This window comes from Lithobates pipiens, unplaced genomic scaffold (genome assembly GCF_037356315.1).
Source record: "Lithobates pipiens isolate NorthernLeopardFrog02 unplaced genomic scaffold, aLitPip1_a1.2 Scaffold_8, whole genome shotgun sequence".
Classification (NCBI taxonomy): Eukaryota; Metazoa; Chordata; class Amphibia; order Anura; family Ranidae; genus Lithobates; species Lithobates pipiens.
The window spans coordinates 145,493,752-145,514,252 of NW_027507903.1; the positions used below are offsets into that span (position 1 = coordinate 145,493,752).

General features: G+C 42.3%; 1 protein-coding gene across 1 annotated transcript in view; it reads left to right on the top strand.

Moving 5' to 3' along the window:
• The window catches only part of EXOC4 (exocyst complex component 4), a 716,245-nt gene that overhangs the window by 191,417 nt on the left and 504,327 nt on the right, over positions 1–20,501 (top strand). Inside the window, exon 9 of the mRNA XM_077471880.1 lies at positions 2,299–2,387. Within this exon, the coding sequence (XP_077328006.1) occupies positions 2,299–2,387 (89 nt within the window). The remainder of the gene's footprint in view (positions 1–2,298; positions 2,388–20,501) is intronic.

Sequence of the window (20,501 nt, forward strand, 5' to 3'; positions counted from 1 at the left end):
AGTTTAGCATTGTACCTTCAAAGAGAAACTATAAGGCTACATTCATACCAGTAATTAAGGCTGGTGCAAATTGTAGCGGCAATTCCTTCTGCGGCTCTCAGTGGGTAGGTGCTGCCTCTGCCCCCATTCATTTTATTGACAGATTGCCTGTGGCTGCAGCTATTCACCCCTCTGCCGAGCCAGCAATTACGTGCAGTGATTGCTGCTGGATTCACTTTGTGTGACAGTCGCAGTGGCTGAGCCATTTACTTAGTGACACAGAGCTTGCACTTTTAACATGCTCCACATCACTAAGCTGGCTTTGTGTGCATGTGCATTCTGCAAAAATATCCACCTCGGGTGGCCATGTAGGGATTATATCATATTTACTTTAAAAATAATGCAATGTCTCCATCCTTTTAGGCAAGGATGAGCCTTGGTTAATATGTTGTGTAACAGGCATGTTGTAATGCAATTTATCCTTTTGGCCACAAGATGGAGATAGCGAGCTGCTGACTTGTCCTTCCAGAAAACTCAGACACAAAACACTGAAAAAAAAGGGAGTGGCAGGAAGTGCCGACAGGAGACTGAAGAAAGGGAAGGCTTAGGTGATTGAAGAGAGACACCCAGCACTACATAGGGAGGGCTGTCAGCAGAAGAAGAGAGTGGAGGAGAGGTGACATAACTGTGTGGTGAAACTCCATCTGAAAGAGAGAGGACCACACTGTCTAGCAACACCTGCTAGCCACACTTTTCCTGAGACTACTGTGTGAGTGCTGACAGGAGGCTGAGGGGAGCCAGGAACAGTGACAGCTACAGGCACCCTGCTCATTAATCCAGTACCACCCAACAGACAACTCGCACCGCTTCAAGGATCGCAATATCTACACAGGTGTTCAGTCGGCAGCTGTCTGGTCACCTTACCAGTTTAGCTATCAGCCAAACAAAGGCAATCTGGTGCCTTACAACATTGCCAGGAGCCTGAGCCAACATTGGGAATTTTCGTTGTATCATCGCACAGAGGATTTGTTAGCGGTTGTAAACCCAAACATCCTTCTTAACACAGTACAGACACTGCAATCAGGCACACATTCCCCTTCCTAGTGTCAGAAGATGATTGTTTGGAGCTGCCACTACTTAATAGAATATCCTAGATGATTACTGTCTCCATTTTGATTAAACCTTCTCTCTTTACAAAGGGCCCCAACGTTTGCTAGCAGAAGTTAGTAGTACTCTTCACCCCAGGACCTGTAACATTATGTAACTGTGCTCACTGTATCTGTTAACCCATTTCTTAATATATTTTCTTTTTGTGGTTTTACTTTCAAAGGTAATTGTGGCCCAGAAGGAGCTTATAAGTTGACAAACCTTCTCTCCTCCCTCTCCGTGCATGTGTAATGGACATGTAGATTATTGTGCTTTGTTTTCTATATCTACAGTTGCTCAATATTAAATGTAATTTCTACTGTATTTATACTCTGCAGCAAGGTTTAACAGTGCTGTAGTTTACACATTTATTTTCATGATAATATACTCAATTTGTTTATCACTATCAGATGTATCTGTTTCTGGAAACAATCCACAGCCAGGATATCTGTATTTTCTACTTGTATTCTGGAAAGTGTTTGTAGTGATTTTATATCTAACCAAGTGTGCCAGAGTGCCTTGGAGTTGAGGCGGAGATCAGTGAACCCAAATTCTTGAAGCGGCTCCTTCAGGAGTAGCGCTACAGTTATATATGGTAGATCACATTTTTCAGCAAAAGCTTAGCCCATTTTCCTTCTACCTATACACCCCCGCCCTTCCTAAAATAGATGCTTGCTGCACTACATTGAAATTGAAAGAATCGTTAGTTTGGGAGCCAGTTTTATGTGATTGGTCTCTGACAACACTTCTGCCTTACAACTTCTCTTTCTGTTAAATGAATCATATGTTTTTTGTTTTTCTCACTTTCTCGTTATCTCGGTATTATTCAATTTTCTTTCCTTCAACCACATGTTGAATCACTCCCACTGCGCTATTGTGTTCTGACAGAGGGAGGTTTCCCAGTCATCAGAACATCTGATCACTGCCGGCAGCTAGAGTCCGAACAAAACCCAACAGGTTGGTTCTATTAAAGTGTATCGATGGAACTTCTGAACCAGCCACATTTTGATCTATCTATCGCCGGCCTTGCGCTCTAAATAATGTGGCACTGAAATAGCCTGTAAACATCTATAGGCTTCGTAATAGAACAATGTTTTCTTTTAAGGTTGTAATGTTGTGTGTACCTCATATTTATCGGATTAGTATGTAATATTGAATAAACTGTTTCCTTAGGTTTGAGTCTTCTTCTCACGCCATTAGTATGAGTGCCTATTTGCGGGAACAGAGGCGGGAGCTATACAGCAAAAGTGGAGAGCTTCAAGGTAAGAGGTTTACTCATCTTTTAATGCCAACAGTTTAATATTGTTCAAGTCGACGTGCTTATGAGGATAATTTTCCTGCATGATATTTATGTTTGAGTAATTTTTAAACAATAATATTTTTAAGATACATGATCAGTCAATATGAACACAGACTAAAAATAGAGGATTTATTCACCAGACATATATTCATACAAAATTGTATACGTATTATGTATGTGTGTGTATATATGTGTGTATATATGTGTGTATATATGTGTGTGTATGTGTATATATATATATATATATATATATATATATATATATATATATATATATATATATATATATATAAATTGATTGACAAAAAACAAACGTTACATAAAATTAAAGATACCGATTTTGTGCTGCATAATATTAAAAATATCAATTGAAACACCCGCTAATGGGAGTGTATATTATGATTAACTCTAGGTAAAGGCCGGAAGCTCTATGGATTTATAGATGAGTACACCCCTCACATTTTTGTAAATATTTTCATGTTGCAACACTGAAGAAATTACACTTTGCTACAATGTAGTGAGTGTACAGCTTGTATAACAGTGTAAATTTTAACACTCAGCCATTAATGTCTAAACCGCTGGGAACAAATGTGAGTACACCCCTAAGTGAAAATGTCCAAATTGAGCCAGAGCTTTATAGATTGCCACTGGAGTCCTCTTCCACTCCTCCATGACGACATCACAAAGCTGGTGGATGTTAAAGACCTTGTGCTCATCCACCTTCCGTTTGAGGATGCCCCACAGATGCTCAATAGGGATTAGGTCTGGAGATATGCTTGGCCAGCCCATCACCTTTACCCTTAGCTTCTTTAGCAAGGCAATGGTCATCTTGGAGGTGTGGGGGTGTGTTTGGGGTCTTTATGTTGGAATACTGCCCTGCGGCCCAGTCTCCGAAGGGAGGGGGATCATGCTCTGCTTCAGTATGTCACAGTATATGTTGGAATGGTTTCCTCCATGAACTGTAGCTCCCCAGTGCCAGCAGCACTCATGCAGCCCCAGACCATGACACTCCCACCACCATGCAAGGCACACTTGTCTTGGTACTCCTTACCTGGTTACCACTACACACGTTTGAAACCATCTGAACCAAATACATTTATCTTGGTCTCATCAGACCACAGGACATGGTTCCAGTAATCCATGTCCTTAGTCTGCTTGTCTTCAGCAAACTGTTTACGGTCTTTCTTGTGCATCATCTTTAGAAGACGCTTCCTTCTGGGGCGACAGCAATGCAGACCAATTTGATGTAGTGTGCTGCTTATGGTCTGATCACAGACAGGCTGACCCCACCCCTTCAACCTCTGCAGCAATGCTGGTGGTACTCGTATGTCTATTTCCCAAAGACAACCTCCTGGATATGATGCTGAGCACGTGCACTTAACTTCTTTGGTCAACCATGGTGAGGCCTGTTCTGAGTGGAACCTGTCCTGTTAAACCGTTGTATGGTCTTGGCCACCATGCTGCAGCTCAGTTTCAGGATCTTGACAATCTTCTTATAGCCTAGGCCATCTTTATGTAGCGCAACAATTCTCTTGTTCAGATCCTCAGAGAGTTCTTTGCCATCTTGACTTTCTAGTGACCAGTATAAGAGAGTGAGAACGATAAGTGAGAGTAAGAATGATAAAACAAAGTCCTCTGCCGTAAACTGTGGTTCCCCCATGCATGTGCACGAGTGACGACATCGCTGCTCCGGCCAGTCACACAACCGGAGTCAGTGGACCTGGAAGGAAGACAGGTAAACCTGAAAGCGGCCTCCAGTGGTGACATCGCATCACTGGAATGCTTTGTTTTAAGGTAACTTTCAAATAATGTGCTAGTATCTGATGCATACTAGCACATTATGCCTTTACCTTGCAGGTAAGAAGGAAAAAAATCTTGCCTCAGTGTTCTCTCCTCACTGAGCTCTGCAGAGTGTATTTTCGGCTCTTTGCCCCCTTTTTTTCTGACCACTCAATCAAGCTTTATGAATTCTGCACGTTGGTTGTAGAGAAGACAAGACTGCAGGTAAATGGGTACAGCTTATGTAGAATGATTTGTATCATTTCTTTGTATCACTTGGGGATAGTTAGTGCTTCACTGGGTATGTATAAGGGTTAAGAACCACTTAAAAGTTTATTTAACCACTTCACCTCCGGAAAATTTATCCCCTTCATGACCAGGGCATTTTTTGCAATGCAGCACTGCGTTACTTTAACTGACAATTGCACGGTCGTGTGACGCTGTACCCACGTAAAATTGATGTTGACCCCCCTCCCCCACACAAATAGAGCTTTCTTTTGTTGGTATTTGTTCACCTCTGCTTTTATTTTTTGCGCTACAAACAAAAAAAGACCGGAATGGAATTTTTATTAATTTTTTACTAGTTATGGCGGTGATCAGCAACTTCTAGTGGGAGTGTAATATTGCGCTGGACAAATCGGACACTAGCCGACACTTTTGACACTTTTTTGGGTACCAGTGACACTAATATAGTTATTAAAAATATGCTCTGTCACTGTACTAATGACACTGGATGGGAAGGTTTACCATGAGGGGCGATCAAAAGGTTAACTGTGTGCCTAGCCTGTGTATTTGTACTGTGGGAGAGGTGCTTTTACTTGGGATCCTAGTCCCTGCTTTACTGGAACAAAGGGTCCACGCTTTCCCTATTGACAGAACGGCAATCTGCCTTGTTCACATAGACAGACTGCCGTTCTGCCTGTGTACTAAATGGGGGGTGGGTACCAACAGACATCAAGCTTGCGGTTCCCGCTGTGTAAAATCACAGTGTGAGCAAGCCACCGACACCACACAACCTGCTACCCAGAAGAGCCGGATCATGTGTGTGTGTGTGTGTGTGTGTGTGTGTGTGTGTGTATGTGTATATATATGTATATATATATGTGTGTGTGTGTGTGTGTGTGTGTATATATATATATATAATATGTGATCCGGCGTACAGCTGCTGCCGTTTAGCAGTAAAACTGCTATGGAGCAGAAAGTCAATGGGGTAGCTTTCACAGTCACCGTTCCAGCATTGTACTAAGGAAAATATTGGCAGGACTAAGTGCTTCCAGCGGGCTTCTAGGGGTGGCTCTTAATAGGAGATAGACTTGCTGTCCAGGGGGGAAAGGTTTTACACTTTATTAGGGCAATCGAAAAGGCAGAATGTAGGTTGTTTAAGTTTATTTAAAAAAAATTAGAGCTGGGTGTAGTTTCCCAGCCCGTGGAACGCACGGGTTGGGAAATCATGTCTAGCAGGGGGGAAATGTTTCAGAGCATCTGATAGGCTCTTTCTTCATGCCGCTGACATCACCCACGAGTCCAGCATTCCACGCTGGTTCCATACAGCATGGCAGCCTCCTCACTGGTCTTCCCACAGCTTCCCTCTGCTGGATGGCTGGGATACCTAACACCCTGCTGCTGATTGGACCCCTACAGGACTACTACCACAGCCAGACTACTTTAATACATGAAGAGTCTTTTAACTTCATAATGCTAGTAAGTGTTTTTAATCCTTTGGTAATAAGTCATGGTGGTTCTGCACATAGCAGTGCCTTCTTTTTTATCTTATTTCTTAAGAATTGTTACTTTCCTCTTAAAGCTCTGCCCTAATTCCTTCAATTGAGGTTCATCAGCCAGATTCACAATCGCTCTGTTGGGTACACCTCCTCTGGTCAGATGCTGTTATCCAGAAGCGCCTTTCATTTTCCTTAGAAAAGGAATTAAACTGATGCTGTAACTGCTTACAAAGTGTTAGCTGGAGTTCAGCGTCAGTTTGTTAGTCAATTCCATCAATACCTGCTAGTCTATTACTATTCTTCTCAGACTGACAATGCTGATGTCCAGAGGTGTCTACATTGCTATTTCATCCAGAATGCAGACACCCTAAAACAGGAAACGGGATGCTTGCAGGGTTACCAGGTGTAATAAAGGGGAAAAAGCCTAAAAAAAAAAAAATGTAACCACCACATCTAAGGATTGGTCAGCTGCAGTATATTCATTTTTGTTTTTGGGTTTAATGTTGCTTTAATGGTTTCGGTAAATTTCCCTTATTTGACTCGTATAAGCTGTTTGGCTTGTTTTGTTTGTTTTATCACAATGTTATTACCCCTCAAGGGTTTTGCTTTGATTTTTTTTAAGTTGATTATTATTTTAATAGATTAAGTAATGTTCTTAGCAAGGCAAAACCTTCTTAAAGCGGAATTCCACCCAAAAGTGGAACTTCCGCTCATATGATTCCTCCCCCCCTCTGTTGCCACAATTGCCACCTTTGGGGGAGAGGCAGGATACCTTTCTTTGACAGGTATCCTTTCCCACTTCCGGGAACCTCAGCCGCAGCTATGGACATCACAACTGGGGCTCCCTCCTCCTTCCCCCATTGCGGGGCTAGTAGGAGAGAGGAGCGGGCCTCGCGCATGCGCAGTAGGGTTCCTGGCATGCAGCCAAAAGGTTACACTGCCGGGTACCCTTACCCGCAATGGAGGCAGCAGCACTCGACAGTTGATGAAAATATCAGCTGCGGGGCTGACTTCGCTGTACTCCAGGACAGGTAAGTGTCCTATTATTAAAAGCCAGCAGCTGCAGTATGTGTAACTGCTGTTTTTGCTCCACTTTGTCTTCATGTTAAAGGCCCATAATGTCATTTGTGTGATGTTCGCAGCTCAGTTTAGTTCTGTTTGCTGTACAAAGTGAGGACACTTACCCCTATAATTTCCCTGGTTATTTTTTCCTTATACTACATTCTGTGCATAAAGTAAGGCTATTTTTTTTTTTATTTTTTATTTTTTTGCTGTTAATGCAGTCACCTTCACCTGAAATAATAAGGCTACATTTTACTTCTCCGTGTGTTTTCTCCAACTTGTCAGATTAGCCTCGGTCTCTCTACAAAGACCATCCAATCACAGAGGGGTTATTAAAACCAGAGAGCTTTATGACTGAGAATTAATTAGTAGAGTATTTTCATGCAAAACATCCAATTTTTTGATTAGCAACAGAGCAGAGCTGCAATTAACACTCTGGGAAGCTTATATTTCCAGCTTTTTAATTCTCAGGAAATAAGATTATCAAACTGGGGTCAGGCACTTGACAGCGGAGGGTTTCAATGTGTAAGAAAATAATTTATTTCTTGATTTGTTAGACTGCATTAAGGCCACAACATTAAGGAGGGGGTTGTGGGAAATGTACGAGATTATTATTTTATATTTTTTTCTATTCAGATTGTGCTATTGTGCTATTGTCAAAAATATCATTGGTATGTCAAGAAAGACTTAATTTTTAGAAAGATAATTCAGACATTTATTCAAGTATGAAATTATTCATTCTTTTTTAGACTGGATTCCTATTCTTTTATGAACACCTATGCTTTGCAGGAGAAAAAAATAAAATTGTGACCGTGACTTAACGTTGCATGCATTAATTTGTTTTAACTAGGTGTTGCAACATGCAATATATTTTCTTGCTTATCCTTATATTCTGTTTATATTATAGATTTTATAAACTAATTGAGTAACACTTCTGCTTGGAGAACAAATGGATTGAACCAGTTTAACCCCTTTTACTCCATTGAAAAGTACTAGCAGAACTCTTCCCCTCCTTATGCATGTGTTCTGCACCATCTCCAACTAATAGCTGAGACCCGAGGGCCTGATAAAGAAACTCTAGCTCCATAATGTTTGAGGAATGGGAGAAAATCAGTTGCTCCTTATACCCATAATAATATATTCCTAATTAAATCTGAGTATGATCTCCTTGGCTCCTTTTCAGCCATTTTTCATTTACGAGCACTGAACACAGTGCTAGCTGCACATTATTGCTCTGGACTGGCTTTATGATAGAGGCAATAGTGTACCAACACCTGGACATTGTGTGCTGGAGTGGCCATTTGTAGTCTCTATTAGAGGAATGTGTGACAGTAAGACAACACAGGAACACAGTTAAGGCACAAGTCCTAAATAAGGACCTTTATAGCAGGATCACCACAAATTATTCTAGTGAACGCAGCTGAATTAAAAAGATTGAATACCGTTTTTGGAATTACATTAAAGCTTAAAGACAATTTTTTTTTAAATAAATCAGCACCAGGGAATGTTCTTACATGAATGACAAGTGTCCAAGTGCTCGTGGTTGCTCTTTAAATCTTCTCATATTCTCTTCTTCTGCCCCCCCCCCCCCCACACACGCACCTGGCTACCTGCAGATGTGACTATTTGGTATTGTTGGGGTTAACATGAGCGGCTTTACCTGTCACATGCACTCGTCAAAAGTGCTGACTATGCCCACTCTTTTCGAGCTATACTCTGACCCGTGGCTGTCGGAATACTCAGTGACTGCACCTGATTGGATGCAGCGGCTTTTTGGCTAACAATTTTATGCCCTGATCCTAACAGGCAGGAGAGTTCCCGCAGGGCCACCTAAGCCTCAATTTAAGCTGGTTCATCAGGAACTGGATTAATTTTGCTCTGCATATGGCCAACTTAAAGCGTGTTTATGGTGAACATTTTAAATCGTTATTATATTTATTTCTAGCCTACTCCTGTTAATCTGAACAACCTTAAAGTTTGTAAACTTTGTGAAGAATCCTACACATTTACGTTCTTGAACTCTCCAACACACATTCTAGAACATATATTCACTATGCCCTGTGAGTAGGCACTGATGTGTCACGTATTTCACTAAGCTCTATCTTCGGAAATGCAGAGGTGCTGAGAGGAGGAGTTTCAGGAGGTGGAGTCAGTACAGAAATCACTGCTTGCATGAGGCAAGGTATCATGGGATGTGTAGTCCTTAGAAATTGAAAGTTAAACACAGAGGAGAAGCTGCAAAGCATGCTGGGAGTAGGGGAAGTTGTGGACAGAGATGGCCAACAGATAGACTGCACTCACAACATTAACTTTTTTGAATTGTCAAAATATAACTATCATAACAAATTTACTGAAACATTTATACATACAGTAAATAGTGCACTGTAACAAACTAATAAAAGGCATGCATGAACCTGGGTGATAATAAATTACCACCCAGTGAATAATTGGTGAATGAAGTCTAAAAAGAAAATCCTAAAAAATAACAGCACCTAAAAGTGTTCAATTGAAGAGTCCGTGATGAACCAATGATGTTGCTTGGAATCCCCACACCACACCACGTGAAAAGTGTGCCACCACTTCCCCATAGAGTTTTAAACTCGCCAACACTAATTGCCTCACATTCTCATGCTCAGCAAAACAAGCAATGTGTCCCTCAGGGTTGAAGAGAAATACACACCGATCTCCAGCCTTTAATAGTGACTCACAGATATCCCATGTATGTGAAACAAAGGAAAAACTCCAATAGCGCAATAACGGTTATCAAAAATGTATTGGCATAAAATAAAAATCTGCAAATATTGCACTCACATTTAGCACAGTTAGTAATTGCATATAGAACTCCGTAATAAGGTGGCATATCACAGTCGCAGTGGACCCAGCATTACTATGTTCCATATGTCAGCTTATTACGCTGTTGTACACTGTTTATTTAACGTGGCAGCTAGCTAGTCATTCATTTATTTTACTTGTATACTGTGGCACAGTCGTAGGATCAACAGTATAGTAGGGTTTAAACTATAGATCCTGTGGATTGTCAAAATATAACTATTGTTTTTATATTGCTATTACATTGATGAGGTTTACAAAAAGTGTATGCTGTGGCCATTGAATTCCTTTAAGTCAGCAATAAACAATTACAGTACTTCAGTAGTAACAACACCTAGTCAGCAATCAATAATAACCACCAGGATACCAAAGTAAAATCAGCAAAAAGGTAAGAAAATTAAGAAACACAGTAAAAAATACTTTTATATTTGTCCTATCCAACTACTGATAGGAAAGTCCGGCTGGGAAGGAAAAGTTGATCTTGGATGTCCTTCAGACAGAAAAGGAGGTAGGTTCTATCCAACCTTCTGCAGTTTCTAATGAACACTGTGAGAAAATCGGAATACACATTTTTAGTACAGGTTAGGAGCCTGTACAACAATAGACACGTTTATATTTACTTTGAGTAGTAAAGTAGTAGTAGTTCTTGCACACATTTTAACCACTTAAGCCCCAGACCATTTTGCAGGCCAAAGACCAGAGCACTTTTTGTGATTCAGCACTGAGTCGATTTAACTGACAATAGCACGGTCGTGCGACGTGGCTCCCAAACAAAATTGACGCCCTTTTTTTCCCTGCTTTTCTTTTTGGTGGTATTTGATCACCCCTGCGGTTTTTATTTTTTGCGCTATAAACCGAGAGCGTCAATTTTGAAAAAAAACACATTATTTTTTACATTTTGCTATAATATCCCCCAGAAATATATATAAAAAAACTTTATTTTTTCCTCAGTTTAGGCCGATACGTATTCTTCTACATATTTTTGGTAAAAAAATCAGCGATTTATTGATTGGTTTGCACAAAAGTTATACATACAGTAAATAGTGGCACTGTAACATACTAATATCCACAATACCCATGATCAGCTCATGGGGAGGCTTTCACACTGGAGCGGTGCGCTTGCAGGATGGTAAAAAAAAACCTGCTAGCAGCATCTTTGGAGCGGTGAAGGAGCAGTGTATTCACCGTCCCTAAACTGCTCCTACCCATTGAAATCAATGGGGCAGCGGGGTTATACCGCCGGCAAAGCGCCAGTGCAGCGGGGCTTTGCGGGCTGTTTTAACCCTTCTTCGGCCGCTAACGGGGGTTAAAACCACCCCGCTAGCAGCCGAATACCACCGCTAAAACTATGGAAAAAGGGCCACTTTACTGCCCACGCTGCTCCCACCCCAGTGTGAAAGGGGCCTAACTGTTCATTTCTGCTCTACCTCCTAACCCATCTCATACTTCTTTTCTTTCTCTTGTCCTGAATTCTTTCTTCCTGCCTCACTCCATTGTCATCTACTATCTGCCTCCAATGTTTGTCCCACCCTGTTTGGATCAGTTGACATCCCACTTAGGCCCCTTTCACACTGGGGCGATGGGTGCGTTGGCGGTAAAACGCTGCTATTTTTAGCCACGCTTTACCACTAATTTCGCTTTTACTCCTGCCAACGGCCGAGAAAGGGTTAAAACTACTGCAAAGTGCTGCTGCAGAAGTGCTGTGCCAGTGGTATAGCTGCACTGGCCCATTGAGTTCAGTACATTGCTCCTTCACCGCTCCAAAGATGCTGCTAGCAGGACTTTTTTTTAGTGTCTTGCCAGCACACCGCTCCAGTGTGAAAGCCCTCGGGGCTTTCACAATGGAGACACAGCAGCGGCTCTTTCAGGGCACTTTGCAGGTGCTATTTTTGTAGCTATTTTTCTGTAGTGCCTGCAAAGCGCCCCATTATGAAAGGGGTCTAAGTTGCTGTTCCACCCTCTCTCAAAATGTTCCATGGTGAGTTGAAGCACCCAAATACTATAATTTTCTAAAGTAAATCAGCTTCTCTAAAGTTTTACCTGGCTAGTGTTCATGAATCCACGTTCATATTTGACATTTCATACTACTTTCAAAAAAAAAAAAAAAAAAAAAAAAAAAATATATATATATATATATATATATATATATATATATATATATATATATATATATATATATATATATATATATATATATATATATATAATATAATACTTTTAGCAAAAATGTACAGCAAACAGTACCATAACAAAGTGGGTGATAGAAAATATCTCAGAAAGCAACATAACCAATTTTTTTGTTGTTGCAATGTAGTAAAAAAATGACTTCTTCCCTTAAAGCTGAAGTCAGGTCATTTACCTGTAATGAAGATGTCCATGTCATGCAGGCTGCTTTTTCATGTAGAAATTTGTCTCTGGTCTTCTTCCTGGTGGAAGGGTTATTTGTTTTTGGTTCTTTGTGCTGAACTGCACAACTCCGCAGCCTCTCCTCCCCTCTCATCTGTTCACACCACATGCGGTCCAGTGTGTTTTTGTTCTGTATCAAAAATGCATGGAAAGTAGGTTATATGGTTTCCAATGGCATAGTTCACCAGTGCAGTCAGTTTCAGGGCTTTCCAGTTCCAGAAAAAAAAAGTAGGACATGCTGCATTTTTTTTCTGCACTGGACTGTACTTTGAACACGTAAAATGCATCAAAAACACACCAGAATGCACTAGAACACATCAACAACACACCAGACCCTGTACAGTAAAAAAAAAACTGAACAAAAAGCACCCGGGAACGTATAAAAAACGTGCATGCAAAAACGCATCTGGAATGGATCTTGAGTGCATTTATGTGGCATGAACCAGCCCGTAATCTAGCAAAAACTTTTGGGCAAAGAATACTGTCGTTCATCGGCCCTCACCCTGATTTAGGGATTGTTACATTGAATGTATACAGTGGGTCTGTTTCTTCCAATTCTTGTTGATGCCCAGTAGCTGAATTATGGCATGCTGGGTAAGGAAGACCACACGCAGGTCCTCAGGTCCTTTTTGTTTTTTTAAATCTTCACCATGTGCTAGCTGTTATAGGCATAGGAATACAAACATCAGTAACATGTTTATATACGACAAGCAGAATATGGTTGTTCTACTGCAGCTTTTATACTTCACCTTCAGTATTTCTGAACAGACCTCCCAGCATTCTTGTTTCAATTTATATTAATGCAATCTTGTGTAATTTGAACAGCATGCACAGCACTGACTGCATTATGATCTTCATATGCTATTACCACATGTTTCATTTGGCAACATGCTTAGACAGAATGTTACTTCCATAGGAAATGTATGACAATTTCTTGTGGGATTATTTAAACTGTAAGACAAGGCAGGGAATATGTTAAACAAAATAAAGAAGACTCCATATTCATCTTTTCAATTAATGAAAGACATAGGCGAATTTCAAAGGGGCTATGTCTAGTCCAATCAGTAGGGAATTTGTGAGCAAAACCCTGTTGCATTGGAACAGAACACATGTCACATTTGTGGCCGCTGTGATTGCTTATTTTTTGCTGCATGTAAATACTGGGGCTTTCCAGACCCATGTTGAAAACCCAGATTATTATGGCAGCCAGATGCAATGGATTTGGCTCCAGTTACCAGTTACCTCAATTTTCTTAGGACGTTTAGGTCCTAAGAAAATTGAAAAGGATGTAGACCTTTTTTTCTAGACCTATGACGGACTTGGGTCCTAAATGGGTGCGCTTCTGTTTACTTTCGGTCGTCCGTAGTTGTACATGGAGCTTCAAATTGCATCTGTCTGAACTTGACAGGTGGACCTTTATAGACCACCTGTGAGAAGAGGGGCTTTAGATTTTGGGACACGTTTGTATCTTCCATGTGTGTCTGTGTTTATATGGTCTCTGATGGGGCACTTGTAGCTGTTATGAGTGAAAGCGGAGTTAAGGAAAATAATGACTTTATATGTGAATGCATTAAGGTGAAAAAAACATGAAGGTTTACAACCCCTTTAAGAACAAAAATGTCAATCCTATTATTTTTCTGTATGTTATAATTTTTTAGCTGGGCTTGGTGACATTTCACATGATTCTTTAACTCCTCACTTTTGTCCGATGGACTTGTGTACACACGCTCGTAAAATCCTACAACAGTCATTTGTCAGGAAAATTTTAAAGCCTGCCATCCAACGTTTGTCCACAGAAAATCCAACAACAGTTGTTCGATGGAGCATACAAATGGTTGGATTTTCCACCAACAACCTGTCATCACACATTTCTTGTCGGAAAATCCATTTGGGTGTACACGGCTTAACTGAGCATGTGCAGAGCAGGGGGAATGAGTGTATTATAGGATTTTAAACCATATAGGCACTTATTTTTAATGTTTTACATAACTATACATGCAAAAGGGGCAGCTTGAAGTGATCTAGCAGAACTTAATTTTTTGACTAAATTTACACTTTAAGGGATCGTGACTAATTTTGTTTTTATATAGGTAACTCTCATACACTGAAATTGCCCATGGGACTTTTGCAAGAGTTGCACCCAACAAAAACGGGTCAACACTTTCTAAAAACAGAAACTTTATTCAAATAACATGCTTAAAATCACACTAAAATTACATAGAAGACATAAAAAAAAATAAAAAAAAAGATCCGTAGTTGTAATATGTACCTTATTTGCCGGCGTATAAGGCGACTGGGCGTATAAGACGACCCCCTATTTTTCAAGTGAAAACATTTTGGGCAATACTCGCGGTATAAGACTACCCCCCTTCTGAGGCAACACCATTTAAAAAAAACATTACAACCATTAAAAAACACAAAGCAAGAATGCCAACTACTCATCCGCCATGCTGTGATATGTCATAAAGTAAATCAAACAATAATAAACACAAACAGAGATCTATTGAATGCCACAACTCTGAAAAGTAATATTTTTCACTAACCAAACCTATACCACTTTTGGGTTACAGTCTATGGGAATTGTCCACCCAAATGCATTTAATAACCCCCCTGTCATATGTCCCAGATTTACCTGTCCCTCTTGGGTGCCTGGGACCTCAAAGGCAAATAGCAGGATGTATAGTAGTAGGAGATCAGTGAATAGATTTACCCAGGGAAGTATGGTGAGCAGTGTATTATTTTAATGAATACAACGCCTGCTTGGATTGGCAGAGGCTGTAGCATCATCAGCCCTTGCCTCTCTCTCTCTCTCTCTAAGCCAATCCGAGCAGGCTACTCTATGTAGCCTGCTCAGATTGGCAGAGGTTGTTACTCCAATCCAAGCAGGCTCTGTATTCATTAATAGAATACATCGCTCACCGGGATTGGCTCAACGACGTATACTGTTTGTAGCTGAAGCCACATACAGTATTAGGGGGGCTGACATCCATCGGGCAGCATTGTATACCTGTATACCCGGCGTATAAGACGACCCCCGATTTTTGGGCTTTTTTTAAGTGTAAAAGGTAGTCTTATACGCCAGAAAATACAGTATACTTAAAGTAGATGTAAACCCTCCGTATACCAGGTTAAGTGAACAGCCTCAGATGATGCACAGGGAGCAAACAAATCTTCCTACATAAGTTTTTAACATGTATATCTTCTATCTTCACCTTGATATACTGTTTAGAAAGTGCACGTCCTGTTAGAATTTTCTCTTCCTGGTTCCCCTGTAGGAGGGGAGTATTGCTAGACACTGTGGGACAGCTGATGGGAGCAAAGGCACATACCCCCTCCCCACACATGCAGAGCTTGCTTGTGAATAGTTTAGCAGTCTGCTAATCTATTTATAGCAACCTCCCTCTACACACTTCTATCTCCTGTCTCGGAGAGTTTGTCAAAAGTTATTATGCTGTTAACAGAGGAATGGAGGAGGACAGAGCTACAGGACAGTGCATTGAAGAGAGAGAACAAAACACTGCAGATAGAAGTGCCCAGCTCTTTTACATCCACTTTAACCACTTTCAGACCGGACCATTTTGCTGGTAAATGACCAGAGGTCTTTTTACACTTTGGCACTGCGCTGCTTTAACTGGTAATTGCGCGGTCATGCAATGTTGTACCCAAACAAAATTTGCGTCCTTTTCTTCCCACAAATAGAGCTTTCTTTTGATGGTATTTGATTGCCTCTGCGATTTTTATTTTTTGCGATATAAACGTAAAAAGACCGCAAATTTTGAAAAAAAATGATATTTTCTACTTTTTGTTATTAGAAAAATCCAATAAACTCAATTTTAGTCATACATTTAGGCCAAAATGTATTCAGCCACATGTCTTTGGTAAAAAAAAAAGTCAATAATTGTATATTTATTGGTTTGCGCAAAAGTTGTCACATCTACAAACTAAGGTACGTTTTCTGCAATTTACGCAGCTTTTAGTTTACGACTGCCTATCTCATTTCTTGAGGTGCTAAAATGGCAGGGCAGTACAAAACCCCCCCAAATGACCCCATTTTGGAAAGTAGACCCCCTAAGGAAATTGATAAGAGGCATGTTGAGCCCATTGAATATTTTATTTTTTTGCCTCAAGCGATTGAATAATGACAAAAAAAAAAATTTTTTTTTTTTTTTACACAAAGTTGTCACTAAATGATATATTGCTCACACATGCTATGGGCGTATGTGAAATAACACCCCAAAATAAATTCTGCTGCTTCTCCTGAGTACGGGGATACCACATATGTGGGACTTTTTGGGAGCCTAGCCGCGTACGGGGCCCCGAAAACCAAGCACCGCCTTCAGGCTTTCTAAGGGCGTACATTTTTGAGTTCACTTCTCACTACCTATTACAGTTTTGAAGGCCATAAAATGCCAAGATGGCACAAAACCCCCACAAATGACCCCATTTTAGAAAGTAGACACCCCAAGCTATTTGCTGAGAGGCATGTTGAGTTCATGGAATATTTTATATTTTGCCACAAGTTGCGGGAAAATTACAAACTTTTTTTTTTTTTTTTTTTTTTCACAAAGTTGTCACTAAATGATATATTGCTCACACATGCCATGGGCATATGTGAAATGACACCCCAAAATAAATTCTGCTGCTTCTCCTGAGTACGGGGATACCACATATGTGGGACTTTTTGGGAGCCTAGCCGCGTACGGGGCCCCGAAAACCAAGCACCGCCTTCAGGCTTTCTAAGGGCGTAAATTTTTGAGTTCACTTCTCACTACCTATTACAGTTTTGAAGGCCATAAAATGCCAAGATGGCACAAAACCCCCACAAATGACCCCATTTTAGAAAGTAGACACCCCAAGCTATTTGCTGAGAGGCATGTTGAGTCCATGGAATATTTTATATTTTGCCACAAGTTGCGGGAAAATTACAAACTTTTTTTTTTTTTTTTCACAAAGTTGTCACTAAATGATATATTGCTCACGCATGCCATGGGCATATGTGAAATGACACCCCAAAATAAATTCTGCTGCTTCTCCTGAGTACGGGGATACCACATATGTGGGACTTTTTGGGAGCCTAGCCGCGTACGGGGCCCCGAAAACCAAGCACCGCCTTCAGGCTTTCTAAGGGCGTTACAGTTTTGAAGGCCATAAAATGCCAAGATGGCACAAACCCCCCCCAAATGACCCCATTTTGGAAAGTAGACACCCCTAAATTTAGGGGTACACTAGTGAGACTAGGTAATAAATGGCGGGTGCCCTGAAACTATAAAAAAATAACTAACCAACCAGCGTCACCTGTAACAGTTATATGGTGATCACTGGTGAAAGGGTTAACTAGGGGGCAATCATGGGGCTTTATGCGGTAGTATATGGGGGTCCCTGGCGCTATAAAAAGCTGCGGCGAACCTAAATACCTACCTGCCTAACTAGCGTCACCTGTGACACTAATACAGCGATCAGAAAAACGATCGCTTATTAGGCTGGGTTCACACTGGAGCGATGCGGGAACGCCACGAATGCGCGGCGGGTTCCCGCATCGCATGCCTCCCGGCGGCAGTTCACACTGCCCTATGCGAACTGCTGGGAGTGTCAGTGAAATGTTACTGACACCCCCAGATCAGTTCGCATATCGCAGTGCGATCTGCAAACTCGGATCGCATGGTGTGAACACCCATGCGATCCGATTCTGCTGCGGGCCAAAAAAAGGGTCCCGTGCGAATTTGCGGCGGGTGCGGCGGGTGTGGCGGGTGCGGCGGGTGCGGCGAATGGCTGAACTCGAATCGCACAGAGATCGGATGTGATTTGCACTGCAGTGCGGTGCGAATCACATCCGTTCTCATAAACCGCTGCAATGTGAACCCAGCCTTAGTGACACTGGCGACGGGGGGTGATCACGGGGTTAAACCTTTATTGGGGGGGTTAGGGGGGTACCTTAGAACTAAAGGGGGCTAACCCTAACTGCCCTAACAGTTATTAGTCACAAATGACACCCGCCGGGTGATCAGGGGGTTAAACCTTTATTAGGTAATAAATGGCGGGTGCCCTGAAACTATAAAAAATAACTAACCAACCAGCGTCACCTGTAACAGTTATATGGTGATCACTGGTGAAAGGGTTAACTAGGGGGCAATCAGGGGGCTTTATGCGGTAGTATATGGGGGTCCCTGGCGCTATAAAAAGCTGCGGCGAACCTAAATACCTACCTGCCTAACTAGCGTCACCTGTGACACTAATACGGCGATCAGAAAAATGATCGCTTATTAGGCTGGGTTCACACTGGAGCGATGCGGAAACGCCGCAAATCCGCGGCGGGTTCCCGCATCGCATGCCTCCCGGCGGCAGTTCACACTGCCCTATGCGAACTGCTGGGAGTGTCAGTGAAATGTTACTGACACCCCCAGATCAGTTCGCATATCGCAGTGCGATCTGCAAACTCGGATCGCATGGTGTGAACACCCATGCGATCCGATTCTGCTGCGGGCCAAAAAAAGGGTCCCGTGCGAATTTGCGGTGGGTGCGGCGGGTGTGGCGGGTGCGGCGGGTGCGGCGAATGGCTGAACTCGAATCGCACAGAGATCGGATGTGATTTGCACTGCAGTGCGGTGCGAATCACATTCGTTCTCATAAACCGCTGCAATGTGAACCCAGCCTTAGTGACACTGGCGACGGGGGGGTGATCACGGGGTTAAACCTTTATTGGGGGGGTTAGGGGGGTACATTAGAACTAAAGGGGGCTAACTCTAACTGCCCTAACAGTTATTACAGTCACAAATGACACCAATGCAAAAAAAAAAAAAAAAAAAAAAAAAAATGACATTGGTGTCACTGTGACTGGGGGGCAGGGGTAATTGGGGGGGTGATCGGGGGGTAAAGGGGGGGTGTGAGTGTGCCTGGCATGTTCTACTGTGTGTGTAGAGTGTTGGTGCAACTCACCGATCCGCTCTCCTCCGTGTCGGAACGAAAAATACCGACACGGAGGAGAGAATACATCACTTCCTCTCCTGTGTTTACATTACAGGAGAGGAAGTGATGTCACGGGGGATTCCTATTCGTCGGGAGCGATCGCGAGGGGGTGGCCATGAACGAATGGCCGTCCCCTCGTCCGGGATCGCTCCCGCACGAATACCGACCGCCGCAGGCACCGGGCGGGGGCCCGATCGGGCCCCCGACCCGCGGGAGGCAAGGGACGTACATGTACGCCAATATGCCTGCCCGTGCCATGCTATCGACGTACATCGTCGTGCGGCGGTCGGCAACTGGTTAACCACTTCAATACAGGGCATTTATACCCCTTCCTGCCCCGATCAATTTTTAGCTCTCAAACTTTGAATGACAATTACTCAGTCATGCAACACTGTATCTTTTTTTTAAGCAAAAATACAGCTTTCTTTTGGTGGTATTTAAACACCAGTGTTTTTTTTTGTTGGTTTCTTTTATAATATTTTGCAAATAAGTAATTTTTGTTCATAAATTTGGGCCAAAATGTATACTGCTACATATCTTTGGTAAAGAAAAAAAAAACAAATTGGTTGTATATTATTTGGTCTTTATGAAAGTGAGTCTACAACCTATGGTGCAAATCATTAAAAATTGATCACACCTGATCACGCCTAATGTACTGACGTCCTATCTCATTTCTTGAGGCCCTGAAATAGTACAAATACCCCCAAATGACCCCTTTTTGGAAAGTAGACCAAGGTATTTAGTAAGAGGCATGGTGAGTTTTTTAACCACTTGCCGACCGCCGCACGACGATATACGTCGGCAGAATGGCACGGGCAGGCATATGGGCGTATATATAAGTCCCTGCCTGCCCGCGGGTGGGTGGCCCGATCGGGCCCCCCCCCCGGTGCCTGCGGCGGTCGGCATTCCTTCGAGAGCGATCCGGGATGAGGGGGCGGCCATTCATTCATGGCCACCCCCTCGCGATCGCTCTCGACGAATGGAAATCCCCGGTGACATCACTTCCTCTCCTGTAATGTAAACACAGGAGAGGAAGTGATGTATTCTCTCCTCCGTGTCGGTATTTTTCGTTCCGACACGGAGGAGAGCGGATCGGTGAGTTGCACCAACACTCTACACACACAGTAGAACATGCCAGGCACACTCACACCCCCCCTTTACCCCCCGATCACCCCCCCAATTACCCCTGCCCCCCAGTCACAGTGACACCAATGTCATTTTTTTTTTTTTTTTTTTGCATTGGTGTCATTTGTGACTGTAATAACTGTTAGGGCAGTTAGAGTTAGCCCCCTTTAGTTCTAATGTGCCCCCCTAAC